The 16,708-nt window shown below is 37.1% G+C and overlaps 1 protein-coding gene and 1 long non-coding RNA gene across 2 annotated transcripts in view; both read right to left on the minus strand.

Moving 5' to 3' along the window:
- The window catches only part of LOC122019877 (ubiquinone biosynthesis O-methyltransferase, mitochondrial-like), a 38,312-nt gene that overhangs the window by 1,073 nt on the left and 20,531 nt on the right, over nt 1-16,708 (minus strand). The window contains exon 6 of the mRNA XM_042577464.1: nt 1,049-1,098. Within this exon, the coding sequence (XP_042433398.1) occupies nt 1,049-1,098 (50 nt within the window). The remainder of the gene's footprint in view (nt 1-1,048; nt 1,099-16,708) is intronic.
- LOC122019878 lies at nt 8,014-12,278 on the minus strand. Its single transcript, XR_006122064.1, has 3 exons — nt 9,479-12,278; nt 9,326-9,412; nt 8,014-8,062 (listed from the first exon to the last, which is right to left on the minus strand). It is a non-coding gene; the product is annotated as an uncharacterized LOC122019878 (long non-coding RNA).

Consider the following 16,708-nt stretch of genomic DNA (forward strand, 5'->3'; position numbering starts at 1 on the left):
AAATGAAAACCATGTGTTTGAATCAAATTTGTCAAAGTTGCAATGCCCTGTAAGCTTCTCTTATTTCTTCCATGAAGTATCAGAGAGAGATTATTGTACCAAAAAGCATCTTCAAAATTTTACCAGAAAACAATCATTTTATCAGAAATGATCATTTTACCAATTTATCTCATTTAACAAAATGCGCTCCTAAAATTTTCAAAGACACTCAAAATCTTATTTTTCTCATAACACCCATAACTATGATTTTTCCCTTCAAAAGACCTTGCGCATGATTTAGGTTTTAAAATTACATTTTTTTTTACACTTAAATGATTGAAATTTTTAGGGTGTAAGTGCAAAAAATGGATTATGATGACAGAAAATATTGCAAGATTCAAGACTAAAATATACATTTTTAGACACTTGAAAATAAGATGACATAGAAAGTACTGCAAGATGAAGACTAAAATATACATTTTTAGACAGTTGGGAACAAGCTGACATTGCAAGATTCAAGGCTAAAATATACATTTTTAGACGCTTGAAAATAAGCTTGCAGTGTCCCAGAGCTTGTCCTATGAAAATAGGATTGAATGGTATAATAGAGGTCACAAAGTAAATTGCAAAATCAACTTGCAACAGATTTAAGGGACAAAAAAAATTATTTTTCAAGATCTAGAAGTTTAACAGTTCAACTTAAGGTGTCCCAAAGCTAATTGTAATAATTTGTGATATTCACAAAGGAAGCTAATTTGCAAATGAGCTAAGTCCATGTAAAAATGACACAGAAGATGCTGCAAACTGATTTGCAAATTAGCTTTTGATAATATTTTTAGACACCTAAAAAACTGAAATGTTTAACAAAGGATATGTCAAAGCTAAACAAGAGATTAATTGCACTAGAGAAATGGAACAAGATGTGGTGCAAACTGAATTATAAATAATCTTGTGGCCAGATTTACAGTAAAAGGGATAAGTTTAGGCTAATGCTGAAATGTCACTTTATTTAATGAAGATTGTATAGCTCAAGAACATACTCAAATAACCTCTTCCAGTAGAAATATACCTCCAGAGAAATCACAGCATCAAACTTCTTGTTCTCTTTCACCACTTCCTCTGCCACGCAAATGGAGAGTTACTGCCAATTCATTAAAACTAGGGCAACCTAGAACTATTTCTCATCTTCATCAACAGTTTAATCAACCTAATTATAACATCACTTTAAAGAATAAGGGAAAAAATGCTAAATTTGAACCCAAAAAAAAGTAAAAAAACACGCGTCCCACATGGATACATAATGGTTTATATGAGTAATGACCATGGTTGTCAAAAGCGCAAGGCGCAAAAAAGCGCTCAAGGGTCTTCAGGCTAAAGCGCAAGGCGAAGCGCGGACTTTACGGAAAAAAAACATAATAAACAAAAGGACTATTACATCTATTAAAAGTATTCGAAAATGTCTTTGAAAATACAAATAATCATAAATAAAATATTCATTGATGGAGTTGTAGATTATTCAAAAAAATAAAAATAAATCAAAAGTCTTTGAAAATGTGATAGGTGAAATATCAAATATCAAAATAATCATCTTCTTCATCTTTATTGTCCAAATCTACGTCATCAGCTCCATCGCTTGATTTGTATTCATCGGTATCTTCTTCAGTTTCATCATTAAGGTTAATCTCTTCTTCATCTACAAGATTAGTTTGAACTAAAAATTACTTTCTTTGATAAAGCAAATGATGATGCTCCTTTTGAAAAAGATGCATTTCGAGATCAAAAGTCATATGCACTTTCACCAACCCCAGATACTCGTGCTACATCACTCCAACACAAATCTTCACCTTCATAGACAAAACCATTATCATTGTCTTTATCACTGTCATCCATTCTTTCTAACAACCATTTATTACTATCATCTATCTCTGACAAAGTAATAAGATCAATCACATTTCGCATGTCATATCTTCGCCTCAAAGCTTTGTTTTTATATATACTAAATCATTCAATTGTTGTTGAGGCAACCTATTTCTTTTCTTAAAATGTATATAAAAAAAATAAAAAGTAAAAGGTTAAGTCGACAATATAAATTTTAATATGTATTTAAAAAACTCCAACTTACATGTTCAAAAACACTCCAATTATGTTCACAGCCTGCAGAAGAGCATTTGAGGTTTAAAATCTTCATTACAAATGTTTTTAATTCAAGTGTTAATGCACCATAAGAAGACCACCAATCAACTTCAAATACAAAAACATATAAATTATAAGACTAACTTTATTACCATCAAATATTGATATTGCACGATATATTATTTACAAATTTACCTGGTGATTTTAAAGTTCATTGTCGGATAGCCATTAGCAAACCAAAAGGTCCTGCTTTCTTGTATTTTTCCAATTGATTCGTGATCTTAACTTGTAAATCCTCATGTATCACCAATCTAGATATGCACTTATACAAACCCTCCATCACTTCTTTGTTATTTTCTATGTCAGGGTTTAAGTAAAAACACTCCGGATTCAAGAAATATCCGGTTGCATGCAAAGGTCGGTGGAGTTGAGTGTTCCATCTTTTGTCAATGAATTCAAAAACGCTACAATATTTCTCTTCATTATTGTTAAATTACACAGCAATAGCTTCTTTGATCCTGTCCATTGACTCATAAATATAACCCATAGGAGACTTTTTTTCACCATCTACCAACTGCAATACTTTCACCAATAGGCTCCCAACTTTTAATAAAAAACTATATTTTTTCCAAAAAGAAGGCATCAATATCACTTCTACATATTTTCGTACAACCTCTTTAGAAAATCAACTATTTGCCCACTTTTTAGATGTAAACATGTTTTTCAAATTTGCTTGTTGTACATGAAATTGCTTTAAAGTAAAAAAAAAACGGTTGCAAAACATGTCGTTGCAGTTATTACCATATCTCTTTGTCTAGTGAACTCTCTCATCATGCTCAATACTTGTGGTCTATTGTAAATATAACCATTCACCATCAACGTACGTTCATGCAATTTTTTGAAATGAGGAATTTTGAATATATCCTCAAGCAACAAATCTAAACAATGAGATACACAGGGAGTACAAGTGTAGAAATCAGCTTTCCAAAAGACGACTTGAAAAAATAAATAAATTTAGTCAAAAAAATAAAATATGTTCCAATTATTAATTGAAAGTAACAAAAATTTAAAATATTAACTGCACTAGCATTACAGCTTGTATTATCTGTTACAATCTGAACTTTTCTCCAATACGATACACAAATTTAGAAAGTAACTCAAACATCTTGTCAACTGTATGAGAATAGACTGAAGCATCAACTAATTCAATAAATACACTTCCTTTGGGACCATTCACCAAAAACTTTATAAGAGTCCTACCCTTTTTATCCATCCATCATGATGGTGCACCCAAACTTAGCACGATCTTCTTCATGGGATTTGAGAAGCGGATCATATTTGTCAACTCCTTCAAATACTTAACCCTCACTTCATGATATGATGGAGGTTTCATCCCCAATCCAAATTGTCCGATAGCTTCAATACAAGGCTCAAAAGAATCATATTTAACAGCATTGAAAGGAATTCCAGCATCATACATCCATCTTGCAAATTTCTCAATTACAATAATCTCTTAACTTCTTTTTATTTTCATCAAATTGTCCTTTGTTTTTTTTCCACATCTTTATTTGACAATTTTATCGACATTTTTCATAAAATAAAGATTAATAGGTCCAGTTTGTTTACACTTTTTACCTTGGACCGTATGATGGATGCTTGGATTGGATATTGGTTGTTTCCTTTTTACTTTAGTTTGATGATCATCTTCATGTTCTTCCAAATCATCAATATCATCAGAATGAGGAATTTCATCTATTTGATTTTTCAAATTACTCTCTTTTTTTTACATGAACTCTCTAATTTTTTCTTTAACATGCTTGGGACATTTCGGATAAGCTTTCATATTTCTATTGCCCCCAATTAAATGTAACTTGTGTCGATAAGTTCCGTCATTTGTTGTTTCACCACAAAAAAATACAACTGATAATATTTGGATTTTTAGGATCCGAACATGTTGCATAATTCCAAGCAATATCCTTTCGAATTGATGGAATCGTTGTATTGACATGGTTAAGATTAAGAATCAAGACCGTTGAAATCAATAATAATCAATCAATCAAAAAATATAAAGAAGGAAAAAATTAATTATAGAATATAAATCTGATTTATATGAATTAATTAATTAATTAAATTTATTTTTTTAAAAAATAAATTTTAAATCTGATTTACTATTTTATTTGAATTAATAAAAAATTTAATTTTTTATTTAAATATATTTTTTATATATTAAAACCTGATTTATATGAATTAATCAGATTTTTTATATTTAAAATATTTTTTTTATAAATTTTAAATCTGATTTATATTAATTAATAAAATTTATTAGAATTTTTTTTTAAAATATATTTTTATATATTTTGTTGGGATAATTTAATTAGGTTTTATAAAAACCTATTTGAAATATCTCATTTAAGTTAGGAGTTGTTTGATTTCTTAAATGCTTTAAAAAACATGTGCAGTTCCGTAACCGCGACGCCCCAGCGGCACCGGAGGCATAGCAGGACGCTTCGGGCACGGTCGGAGCACCGCCAGAGGCGTCACTGGACGTGTCCCGTGATAGCACGACGCATCCCGAGCCGCTAGAAGCATCACGAGATACTAACTGGATGCCAAAGACATTAGAAAAATCGGATAAACGGAAATTAATAGAGACTTACCTCGAAAAGGCGATCGAAGAAGCACAAGCGGCGTGAGACAGACGAAGAGGCAACAGCGGTTTAAAGCAGACAAAAATAAAGAGGCCTAGGACTTTAAACTCATAAAAAAACAAAAAAGAAAATGAACAGAAGAGGAAAGTTCTGAACACGCTTCTTGGACCTCTTGCGCTTCCTTCCGAGTTCTCAGAAGCGGGAGGCTTGCGCCTCGCGCTTAAGTGAGCGAAGGGCACACTTTTGACAACTATGGTAATGACAATCAAGTGCAATATTTTTACATGAACCGAAGTGTTTTTTTCACTAATTGTATTACCTCTCTTGAGAACTGAGAACAAGAAACTCCCCTCACACTACTTTGATTCATTATCAAGTATCAACAACAATGCCAACAAGGAATTATCTTTGAGCATACAATCAGCTTCATCCTATTATTTCGACCAACTCAAAAATTATAAAAACAAAAGTAATAAATTAGTATACGACATCCTAATTTAGTCTTATATAGTGAGTTATAAGCTAATAAAAAAGCTTTATAAGCTTAAATGACTAAGCTGAATAAATCAATGACTGAGTTCTGTTATCTACACAGATTGTGACACAGCATTTAGAAACTCAATCCTTGCATGGAGAAAGGTGTCCTATACAAGGTTTAAAATCTCAACCCGTACCAAGGTTTCGGCCTTGGACCGGAACAATACGATTTCAGTATCGTGTATCCGTGCCAATATAGTTTGGTATTTTTTAAATATAAATATATATGTATATTAATATTTGATTATTAAAAACATTTTATATTTTGATATATTGAATTTATATTTTAATATTTTCTCATAAGATAATGCCTATTAAATTTTTATAAAAATATTTTAATAAGTGATTCTTAAAATTCAAAACTAAATTTAAAATTATAAAAATAATTATAAAAATATTTTAAAATTTTAAATTATTTTTTAAATGTATTTGTAAATTTTTTATTTTAAAAAACTTATTTGAAATGTTTAAGAATTATATTTTTTTAACTTTTTAGATTATTTTAAATTTATGCTTAATTTAAAATTATTTTAAAAATTTTATATTATTTTATAAAATATTTATTGAAATTTAAAATTATTTAAAAATTTTGAGATAATTTTTAATATTGTTATTAACAATAGTTTATTTATAAAAAATAGATATTTAAAAAAATAAAAAATTAACTAAATAAAAAAATCACGATTACGATGACTCGCGGAGACCATCACTACATCGCGATCACCGCGCAGAGTTTTAGGAATATATAATATTTTATTCAAATTTTTTAAAATTTTAAATTAAATTTTATATATTTTAATGGGATAATTTAATTAGGATTTTAAAAAATATATTTAATTATTTATTAAAATTAGAGATAATTAGATCATTAAAAAATAATAACATAATTAAAAAATAAATAAATGAAATTTTAATTATGTATTTTTAAATTTTAAATAAATAAATTATTTAATTAATTAGATAATTTTATTAGAATTTAATTATGCCTCTTTAAGTTATCTTATCCATCTTGGAATTTTTTTTAATTTAAAAAAAAACATTTAATTAAAAATCGATCGACGCAACCACGATGGTCGTGAAGCCCCTTCTACGCAGCCACGGGGTCGCGCAGCCCCTCCTGTGTGATCGCAGGATCGCGACGCCCTTCTTGCATGACTGCAGGCATTGCAACGCCCCTCCTGCGTGGCTGCGGGTTTCATGATGCTCCTCCGACGCAGCTGTAGGCATTGCGACGCCCTTCCTATGCATTTGCAGGCGTCGCGACACCATTCCTACTCGGCCGCAAGCGTCACAATGCCCCTCCGGTGCGGCCGCAGGCCTTGTGACGCCATTACGGCTATCGCGGGACTGGTGTCGAGTTCGTGCCGATGTTGGTCAATAGGCGGAACTAAGTGTTTCGCCCGTTTCAACTAACTTGGCACCAAATCTCAATCCCTGATCCTACATGTCAAATAATAAGAAGCTAATCCTCCCAAGAGAGAGTCTCTAATGCATAATAAGCAGTGGTTTATAGTATCAATAGGGTAGATTGTAGTTGGCCACCAAATCCGCAATCTCTAGATGCTCCTTACTCGAGAAACCATCCCAAGAAGTGAATATTGTTTTAGATTGATCCATAGCACAAGAAATTAACAAACCGCATACCGAAAGAGAAACATTCTGGATGAATGTAAGTCAAGTTGACTTACACATAGGAAGCATCTTATATCATATGGCATGATGTCAATACACAGAAGAAAGTCATAAACACTCATCCTACTGTGATTTCAAATACTTCTACTAAGAATCACTCAGAAATAATTTCAAGGGAAATTCTTTTTTTTATAATATGACTACAAAGCATAGTTATTTAAGGCATGAGGCGCCCAAAAGCGCATAAGTGTTGTGGGGGCTGAGGTGTTAGGCATAAGCTAAGGTGCACGCCTTACCGAAGTAAGGCAATTTGGATATAAATTTTTACAATTCAAACATATATAAGAAATTTCTAATAAAATATTTCACTAACAAAATTCCAATATTTCACAAAATATTAAACAATAATGTAAATATAAAATTCACTAACATTCAATATTAAAATAATTTATCTTCATAGTCAAACTTCAATTATCTAAATCTTCATCATCTTCCTCAATCATATCATTATCATTATCGCCGAATGTTTCAAATTGTATCAGCTTAATCTTCATCAGTTTTCCATTTTACCTCTACTGCCAACCACTGTAGTACTACATTCAAACAACAGGAGCATTATAGTGTTGTATTCCAAATAATAGCACTATTATGGTGTTGATTTTCAAAATATAACATCAAAGCGGTGGTAATTTGGAAATCATCAAAGTAAACTTTAGACTTTGAAGTTGGACATTCGTCGAACCGAATCGCCAAGTAGATATGCTGTCTGTTCCAGTTGTTGATCAATTTGTCTTGTAACTGGTAACCAGTCATGCCACCAATTATCTTTTGTACTCAGAGACTTGCATTCCTTTACTTTCAACATATGTATTATATGTAGTTGTTGAAGCGTGTTTTGTGCTTGGACAACAATTTGTTGTTGTAATTGGTGCAGATTTTCGCGTCTTTGATTATCAGATTCAAGGTTGATAGGGTATTTTCGTTTGAGCATCTGCTGGTATTGTTCAACCAATGGCAGAGATTGTTGAGTACTTTCGAAAGAGTCTCCTCTGCTTTCGGTGTTGGTGCTTATTGAACTTCCTGGAGAGCCTAAGGGATTAACCCCAAACCATTTAGAACTGCTTCTGGCCATTCTGAAATAGTAAGGCAAATAATTAGTCGGGATAAAGAATCTGCAAGTAAATTATCCTTGCCTTCAATATGTTCAAATGTGTTCAAATGTAATAGGAATTCCGGTGTCGGTTATATAATCTGTAAATGCCAACCAACGAATCCTTGAAGAATCTCGGTTAGTTTTACTAATTATACTGCAGCAACTCAAGAAGATGAAGTAGAGCATGAACTCTTAGCAGTCTTAGAAGAAAAATATAAGGCTATTGAATATGAAGAAGATCCGACTCAATACCCTGAAGTTGCAAATAAGGATAATTTTTCCTTCATTTTAGTTCACAAATTAACCAAGACTGCAGTAATGATAAAAGAGAAGACATCAGGAGCAGCGGGTTTTGATCTTTCTTCATATCAGAGCATCATTATAGAGCCCAGAGGATGAGCCCTTATCCCAACAGGACTCAGCCTGGAAATTCCCTGGGAACCTATGGGAGAATAGCAGCTAGGTCAAGCATAGCCTGGAATCTCGGGCTTGATATCGGAGCTGGAGTAATTGACTCGGATTATCGAGGTGAAATCTTTGTTTTAATCTTTAATCATTCTGACAAGTTTTTATCCCGCAAGGAATGGCAATAGCACAAATCATTTTTGAATAAATTATACATCCAAATATCTATGAAGTCACCCAGTTATCTACAACAGTTAGAGGAACTGGTGGTTTTGGATCTACCAATACCCAATCAACAGCAGAAAGTAGTTCTAAGAAGTCTTCCATATACTACAGGAAGGTGGGACACTTTGGGACAGCCAAGTGGAAAATTTGATTATTATGTTAATTATGATATTTCTAAAGCTCCACCAGATTTAGAGCTCAATCGAAGTGGGATGAGCCATTACCAAAAGAAAAGCATGCGCTATCCACATTTTTAGAAGAAGAAACTCTCTCTCCAAAAACAACATCTAAAGACCTTGCAAGATCTACAAGCCCATGAGTCTCTGTACCTTGGTCCAAGGACCCTTTTGATGATATTCTTGAGGAAGATAGCGATCTTCCTTATATTCAATACTTGGCGCAATTATCTCAACCTGGTACTACAAAATGGGACTTATATGTTGACAAAGATAGTCCTGAAGAATTTTTAATCCCTTTGCCTCCAACCTTTCTCAATCTCAACTCATAGCTACAGGGTATGAAATGGAATATCCAATACTCCAAAGACTAGTAAATGCAATACCAAGAGAAGAAACTAATCAACAAATTTACTCAACAAGTACTGTTGTTTCACCTTATCAACCACCAGCTGATACAACTATGGGATTACTAGGTTACCCTCCAGCAGTGCAAGATACAGGTCCCTCCCAGCCACAGCAAACTGCACAACCTGTATTTAGAAATCCTAAATTCCAACGGGACTGAAATACTAAAATGTGGACTTTACCTTCAGCACAACAACAGAGAGGAGCAATCTTTGTAATACCAGAGCAACCTGGATTATTTCAAGATGTTTTCTCTAGATGGGAATCTATTACTCTCAACCATGTTGTCGCTCAAGGATTTACTGATCCTGCTGAAAAAATTGAATATATGGAAAATCTACTTGGTGAAATGGAGAAACTGGTATAGGTCCAGTGGCGTATGATGTATCCAACAGAATATGATGCTCTTATTCAGGCAGTGGATGGAAGACGAAGAACTCAAAATATACTTTCTCAAATGAGAAGAGTCTTTTTCCCTACACAAGGATCAACTGTAATACAGGATGAAGCATACAGAGATTTAGAAAAGCTCTCATGTGACAATATGAAGAATATTCTCCAGTATATGAATGACTATATGCGCCTAGCATCAAAAACAAAACGCTTATATACAGGGCCAGAATTATCTGAAAAATTCTGGTTCAAAATGCCTGGTGATCTGGGTAAGCAAATCAAAGAAGCTTTTGATACAAAATACGAAGGTTTGACAATTGGTGTAATTCCAAGAGTATTGTTTGCCTATAAATTCCTAGATCAGGAATGCAAGGATGCGGCTTTTAAGAGGTCTCTAAAAGATCTCTCATTTTGCAGTCAAATACCTATCCCTGGATATTATCAAGGGTCTGGCGCAAAGAAATATGGCCTTCGACAAAGTAAGACTTATAAAGGAAAGCCTCATGACACACATGCCCGAGTGGAAAAACATAAGCATTTATTAAAAAATAAAAAATGCAAATGCTATCTTTGTGGGCAGGAAGGCCATTTTGCAAGAGACTGTCCAAATGATAAAAGAAGCAGCAAAAGGGTTGCCATGTTCGAGCAACTGGATATTCTTGAAGATTGCGACATACTCTCCGTCCAGGAAGGAGAGAACCTTAGTGATGCTATTTACAGTATCTCTGAAGGAGAAGAGACTAATGACCTACAAAGGTCAATCCAAACATTGGTACTCTCTGAAAACATTTTTATGTTAGGACAAGTTGATGGAGGTTATAGACCGCAAATTCGAATAACGGATCAGCAATATGAATGTATCCACCAGTGGATAGCAAATGGGGACAACTATCCTCCGCAACCATCCAAATGTACGGGATGCCAACGTGACACACAAAAGCGGGTGCAAATCCATTGCCCAAATTGCCTTATTACCGGATGTAATCTTTGTGGCCCATATTACTTTGGCCAACGGGTATCTATATTACCCCCCTGCTCCTACATCATTCTTTCCTAATAAATTGTTACAAGAGCAACAAAAATACATTTCCTGGTGTGAATTAGAGATGGAAAGATTAAAGCAAGAAGTATCCTATTATAAGAACCTTTATGAACAACTTATTCTAGAACATGATCTTCAAAGGGATTTTGCTAATCTTGCTACCACTCATATAAGTGAAGAGGAGGATGACGAGGATATTTTGACTACTGCACAGATTGCTCATGTGCTCTATACGGATACCACTGAAAAAATTTTCGCAGCACAAAGCGGTCAACACCCTCGACTGGTTAAAAACCTGTTGTATAACTTACAAGTTGAACTGGATATTCCAGGTGTTAGAATAAGTAAAAGGGTATTTGTGTCTTTTGGTGTATATCTACTTTCCTATATAAAGGCCTAACTCGTGGGGGTTAAAGAGACACGAGATTCTAGGTTTTACTTTAAACATGGTATCAGAGCCAAGTTAAAACCCTAATTTCTTTTCTCTATCCGCGCCGTCTCTTTCTGCCGAGCCTTTCTCTTCCGCACCGCGCGAGTTCTCCAGCGCCGCACCACGCGACACGCAAGTTCTTCTCCAGCGACGCGGGTTCTTCTCCAGCGACGCGCGTGTTCTTCTCCAGCGCCGCGCGAGTTCTTCTCCAGCGCCGCACCGCGCGAGTTCGCTCGACCCGACGCCGCCTCTCCCTCTCGCGGCGTGGAGCTTCGCCTGCTGGTTCGTGGACGCTGAGCTCCGCCTCGTGGACGCCCGACCCGACGCCACCTCTCCCTCTCGCGGCGTGGAGCTTCGCCTGCTGGTTCGTGGACGCTGAGCTCCGCCTCGTGGACGCCCGACGCCCGCCTGCTGTTTCGTGGACGCCAGACACCAGACGCCCGACGCCCGACGCCCTTCTTCGCGTTTTCCTCTTCTCGCGCTGCTAGGGCACAGCTGCGCTCCCCTTCTTGAGTTTTCCAATTCATTGAGAGCAGTTTGCAGCCGTTTGTACAGGGCATCATCAACACTGAGATTTTCCTGCTTGTCATATTGTGGAGATTGCAGTTGATTATACTTTTTCAGGCTTAGGCTTTGCCTGTAATATTATTGATAAATCGTCACTATCTATTGACAAAGAAGCCATTTTGCTCTCCTCTTCGTCGAGAACAGACAGGTCTGAAATCGTCACAGCGGTGCTCCAGTTCCTCCCCGACCCATCCATTAGCAAGCGCAGTCCGGTCCACAGTTCTATTCATGGCTACATCTGGCGCCCCAAAGCCAGATACCTCAATCTTTACCAACCATATTACTGCACCCCTTTCTTCCGAGCAGTTGGATGGTAAAAATTATATTTCCTGGGCATCTCACATTGAACTTTGGCTTATTGGACAGGGATATGAGACACATCTCACTCAAACTGAAGAAGATATTCAAGACGTCGATCGTCCTCTGTGGAAGAAGGTTGACGCTCAGTTGTGTTGTATAATCCGAGCCACCATCCATTCATCTCTTAGGAATGTCTTCCGTACTCACAAAACCTGCAAAGCTGTTTGGACGCAAGCTCAACAACTCTTTACAAACACCTCTCGACGACTCTATCAAGTTTGTGAAGATCTCATGACTATCCTCAGCGCCAATCAGATTAAGGATTCAATGTCAAATTATCTGGGTTCAGTTTCTAGCCTTCTTTGTGACTTCAATGAACTGCTCCCACCTGCGACCGATCCAGTTGAAGAGCTTGAAAATCGGAAGAAATTTTTTATGTCTTTGGCTTTATATGGTCTGCCCACAGATTATTCTCATGTCCGTAACCAGATCCTGGGCAGCCCCACAGAAGCTACCATGGAAAATACCTGGGCGACTCTTCTCCGTGTCCCAGCCAAAGTCTTGACAATGCCTTCTTTTGTTCCTGTCGACTCGTCAGCTTTGGTCTCTCGACACAAAGGACCTCCACCTCGCAAAGGTGGCAAAGGACACCCTTGGTGTGATCATTGCCACCGACCGGGACACACGATTGATAAATGCTGGAGTCTACATGGTCGTCCTCGTGCTGCTCAGATTGTTCAGAGTTCTGTTGCTCCTTCAGCTTCCACTTCACAGTTAACACCTGATTCGACTTTAACACCTTCCTATACTGACTTTCTGAAATGGTTTGAGGATCGACAGGCTTCGGGTTCCACTGCTACCATTGCAGACGCTGGTACTTCCTTTGCTGGCATATCTCGTTCTTCGGGTCCTTGGGTTCTTGATTCAGGGGCCACCGATTAATAAATCCTTTTTTTCCTCTCTCACTACTTCTGATAATTTACCAATGGTCACCATGGCCAATGGTTCCCAAACTCAATCCCAGGGTATTGGTATTGTTCATCCTTCTTCATCTCTTTCAATTCATAATGTTCTTTATGTTCCCGGCGCTCCTTTTAATTTATTGTCGATAAGTCAACTTACTCGATCTCTTGATTGTGTCATTTCTTTTACTAAGACGTCTGTTTCCTTACAGGACCGGAGTACGGGGAGGATGATTGGCTTCGGATGTGAATCTCATGGCCTATATCGGCTTCAACAACCCTCTTTTGTTGGTTCGGCGGCGGCATCTCCACTTCTTATTCATGCTCAGTTGGGACATCCAGGTCTTAATAAGTTGAAACAGTTACATCCTAGTCTTTCTCACTTAGAGTCTTTATCTTGTGCGTCGTGTCAATTGGGTAAGCATGTTCGTCGTTCTTTTTCTCCTCGTATTGAGAGTCGGGCTATGTCTCCCTTTTCCTTGGTTCATTCTGATGTTTGGGGTCCGAGTCGTGTTTCTTCTACAATGGGGTCAAGATATTTTGTTACTTTTATAGACGATTTTTCCCGTTGTACATGGTTGTATCTAATGAAGGATCGTTCAGAGTTGTTTTCTATTTTTGAATCATTTTTCCTTGAAATAAAAACTCAATTTGGTACTTCCCTTCGAACTTTGCAAAGTGATAATGCACGCGAGTATTTGTCTACTCAGTTTCGTACCTTCTTGACATCTCATGGTGTGCTGCATCGCACGTCTTGCCCTCATACCCCTCAACAGAATGGGGTTGCAGAACGCAAGAATCGTCATCTCCTTGAAACCACTCGGACTCTTCTTCTCCATTCTCATGTCCCTCATCAGTTTTGGGGTGATGCCGTACTTACTGCGTGTTATCTCATCAATCGCATGCCTTCAACCACTCTCCAGGGTAAAATACCTCATCAGGTACTTTATCCACATCAGTCCCTTCATCCTCTACCACCTCGGGTCTTTGGTTCTATTTGTTTTGTTCATGCTCTTGATCCCGGCATTGACAAACTATCTCCTCGGTCTCATAAGTGTGTCTTCCTTGGGTACCCGCGGTCTCAGAAAGGGTACAAGTGTTATTCCCCTACTCTTCGTCGGTACTTCATCTCTGCTGACGTCACATTCTTTGAGTCGGTTTCTTTTTTTGGTCCTTCCGCTTCACAGGCCGAGGTTTCTCCCTCTCCACCTGCACCAATGACTATCTTTTATCCTCCGGAGGCGCCTCTATCACCTCCTGCCTCGTCTCCTCCTTTGCAGGTTTATCAGCGCCGTCCTCGTTCTGCTTTGCCGCCGACCAACACATCTGTAGAGCCAAGTCCTTCGTCGTTTCCTCCGGTCCCATCTCCTGACTCTGATGTTCCTATTGCACTTCGAAAGGGTATGCGTTCCACTCGTAATCCTTCTCCTCACTATGTTTCTTTAAGCTATCATCGTCTTTCCCCATCCTATTATTATTGTCTGTCTTCCTTGTCGTCTGTTTCTGTTCCAAAGACTGCAGGTGATGCCTTTGCCCATCCAGGATGGAAACAGGCTATGCTTGATGAAATGAGTGCCCTACAGAGCAGTGGGACTTGGGACCTCGTTCCTCTACCTCCTGGGAAGTCAGTGGTTGGTTGTCGATGGGTGTTTACGGTGAAAGTTGGTGTAGACGGCACGGTTGATCGGCTTAAGGCTCGTCTTGTCGCTAAAGGCTATACTCAGGTATTTGGATTGGATTATGGCGACACCTTTTCTCCTGTTGCCAAGATGTCTTCCGTGCGTCTTTTTCTGTCTATTCACCATTGGCCCCTTCATCAGTTGGACATCAAAAATGCATTCTTACATGGTGACCTGCTCGAGGAAGTCTACATGGAGCAACCTCCGTGTTTTGTTGCTCAGGGGGAGTCTTCTGGTCTTGTATGTCGCTTGCGGAAATCTTTATATGGTCTCAAGCAGTCACCCAGAGCATGGTTCAGTAGATTTAGTACCATAATTCAATAGTTTGGCATGACTCGAAGCGAGGCTGATCATTCTGTTTTTTATCGTCACTCATCTACTGGTTGCATTTATGTAGTGGTTTATGTTGATGATATTGTCATCACAAGTAATGATCATCTTGGAATTTCACAAGTGAAACAACATCTTTTTAAACATTTCCAGACAAAAGATCTTGGCAAACTCAAATACTTTCTAGGGATAGAAGTGGCATAGTCTAAAGATAGGATCATTATATCCCAAAGGAAGTATGCAATGGATATTCTGGAAGAAACAGGAATGTTAAACTCAAAGACAGTCGACAATCCCATGGATCCTAATGTCAAGCTCCTACCAAATCAGGGGGAGCCTCTTTCAGATCCTGAACGGTACAGGCGGTTGGTAGGGAAACTAAGCTACCTTACTGTTACTCGTCCGGATATCTCATTTGCAGTGAGTGTAGTAAGTCAGTTTCTTAGCTCTCCATGCAAAGAACATTGGGATGCAGTGACTCGGATTGTTCGATATATCAGGGGAGCACCAGGAAAGGGTCTTTTATATGAAGACAAAGGACATACTAAAGTCGTAGGATATTCTGATGCAGATTGGGCAGGATCTCCCTCTGATAGAAGGTCCACTTCTGGATTTTGTATATTTGTCGGAGGTAACCTTATTTCTTGGAAAAGCAAAAAACAAAATGTTGTGGCAAGATCCAGTACAGAGGCAGAATATCGAGCTATGGCTATTGCTAGTCAAGAACTTATATGGTTAAAACAGTTGCTTCAGGAACTAAGGTTTGGAGAGGTTACACAAATGTCACTCATATGTGACAACCAAGCTGCTATGCATATTGCCTCAAATCCAGTCTTCCATGAGAGAACAAAGCATATTGAAGTTGACTGTCACTTTGTCAGAGAGAAAGTCATATCCGGAGAAATATCTACTAGTTTTGTCAACTCAAATGATCAGCTAGCAGATATATTTACTAAATCACTTAGAGGACCCCGGATTGACTTCATATGTAACAAGCTTGGTATATATGATCTATATTCTCAAGCTTGAGGGGGAGTGTTAGAATAAGTAAAAGGGTATTTGTGTCTTTTGGTGTATATCTACTTTCCTATATAAAGGCCTAACTCGTGGGGGTTAAAGAGACACGAGATTCTAGGTTTTACTTTAAACACCAGGTATTCCAAAATTCACTTTAAAGGCTATATTAGATACTGGAGCTACAACTTGCTGTGTAGATCAGCATTCAGTACCAAGTAAAGCACTTGAAGAAAACCCCTTTCTGGTACATTTCTCTGGTATTAATTCTCAACAAACGGCAAGATTGAAATTGAAGCAAGGAAGGATGACTATTGGAGATAATAATTTTCGAATATCATACACCTATACTTTTCCTATGATATTGGGTGACAAAATTCAAATGATTATTGGTTGCAATTTCATTCGTGCAATGAACGGGGGAGTCAGAATAGAGGGTAATATTGTCACCTTTTATAAAAATCTAACAGTTGTAAACATAGATACACAAGCGGCAATACAAGAGTTTGACCTTGATGAGGAAAAATATTTACAAATCAAGGAGGTGGTATTCTATTCTATCGGGCAATCTTCACAAACTTTCTCTGAACAGTTTGGGCCTTTATTAAAAGAGTTGGAACAACAAGGATATATTGGGGAGAACTCATTACAGCATTGGGCCAAAAATAAGATTTTGTGTTATTTAGACATCAAGA

This window comes from Zingiber officinale, chromosome 9A (genome assembly GCF_018446385.1).
Source record: "Zingiber officinale cultivar Zhangliang chromosome 9A, Zo_v1.1, whole genome shotgun sequence".
Lineage (NCBI taxonomy): Eukaryota > Viridiplantae > Streptophyta > Magnoliopsida > Zingiberales > Zingiberaceae > Zingiber > Zingiber officinale.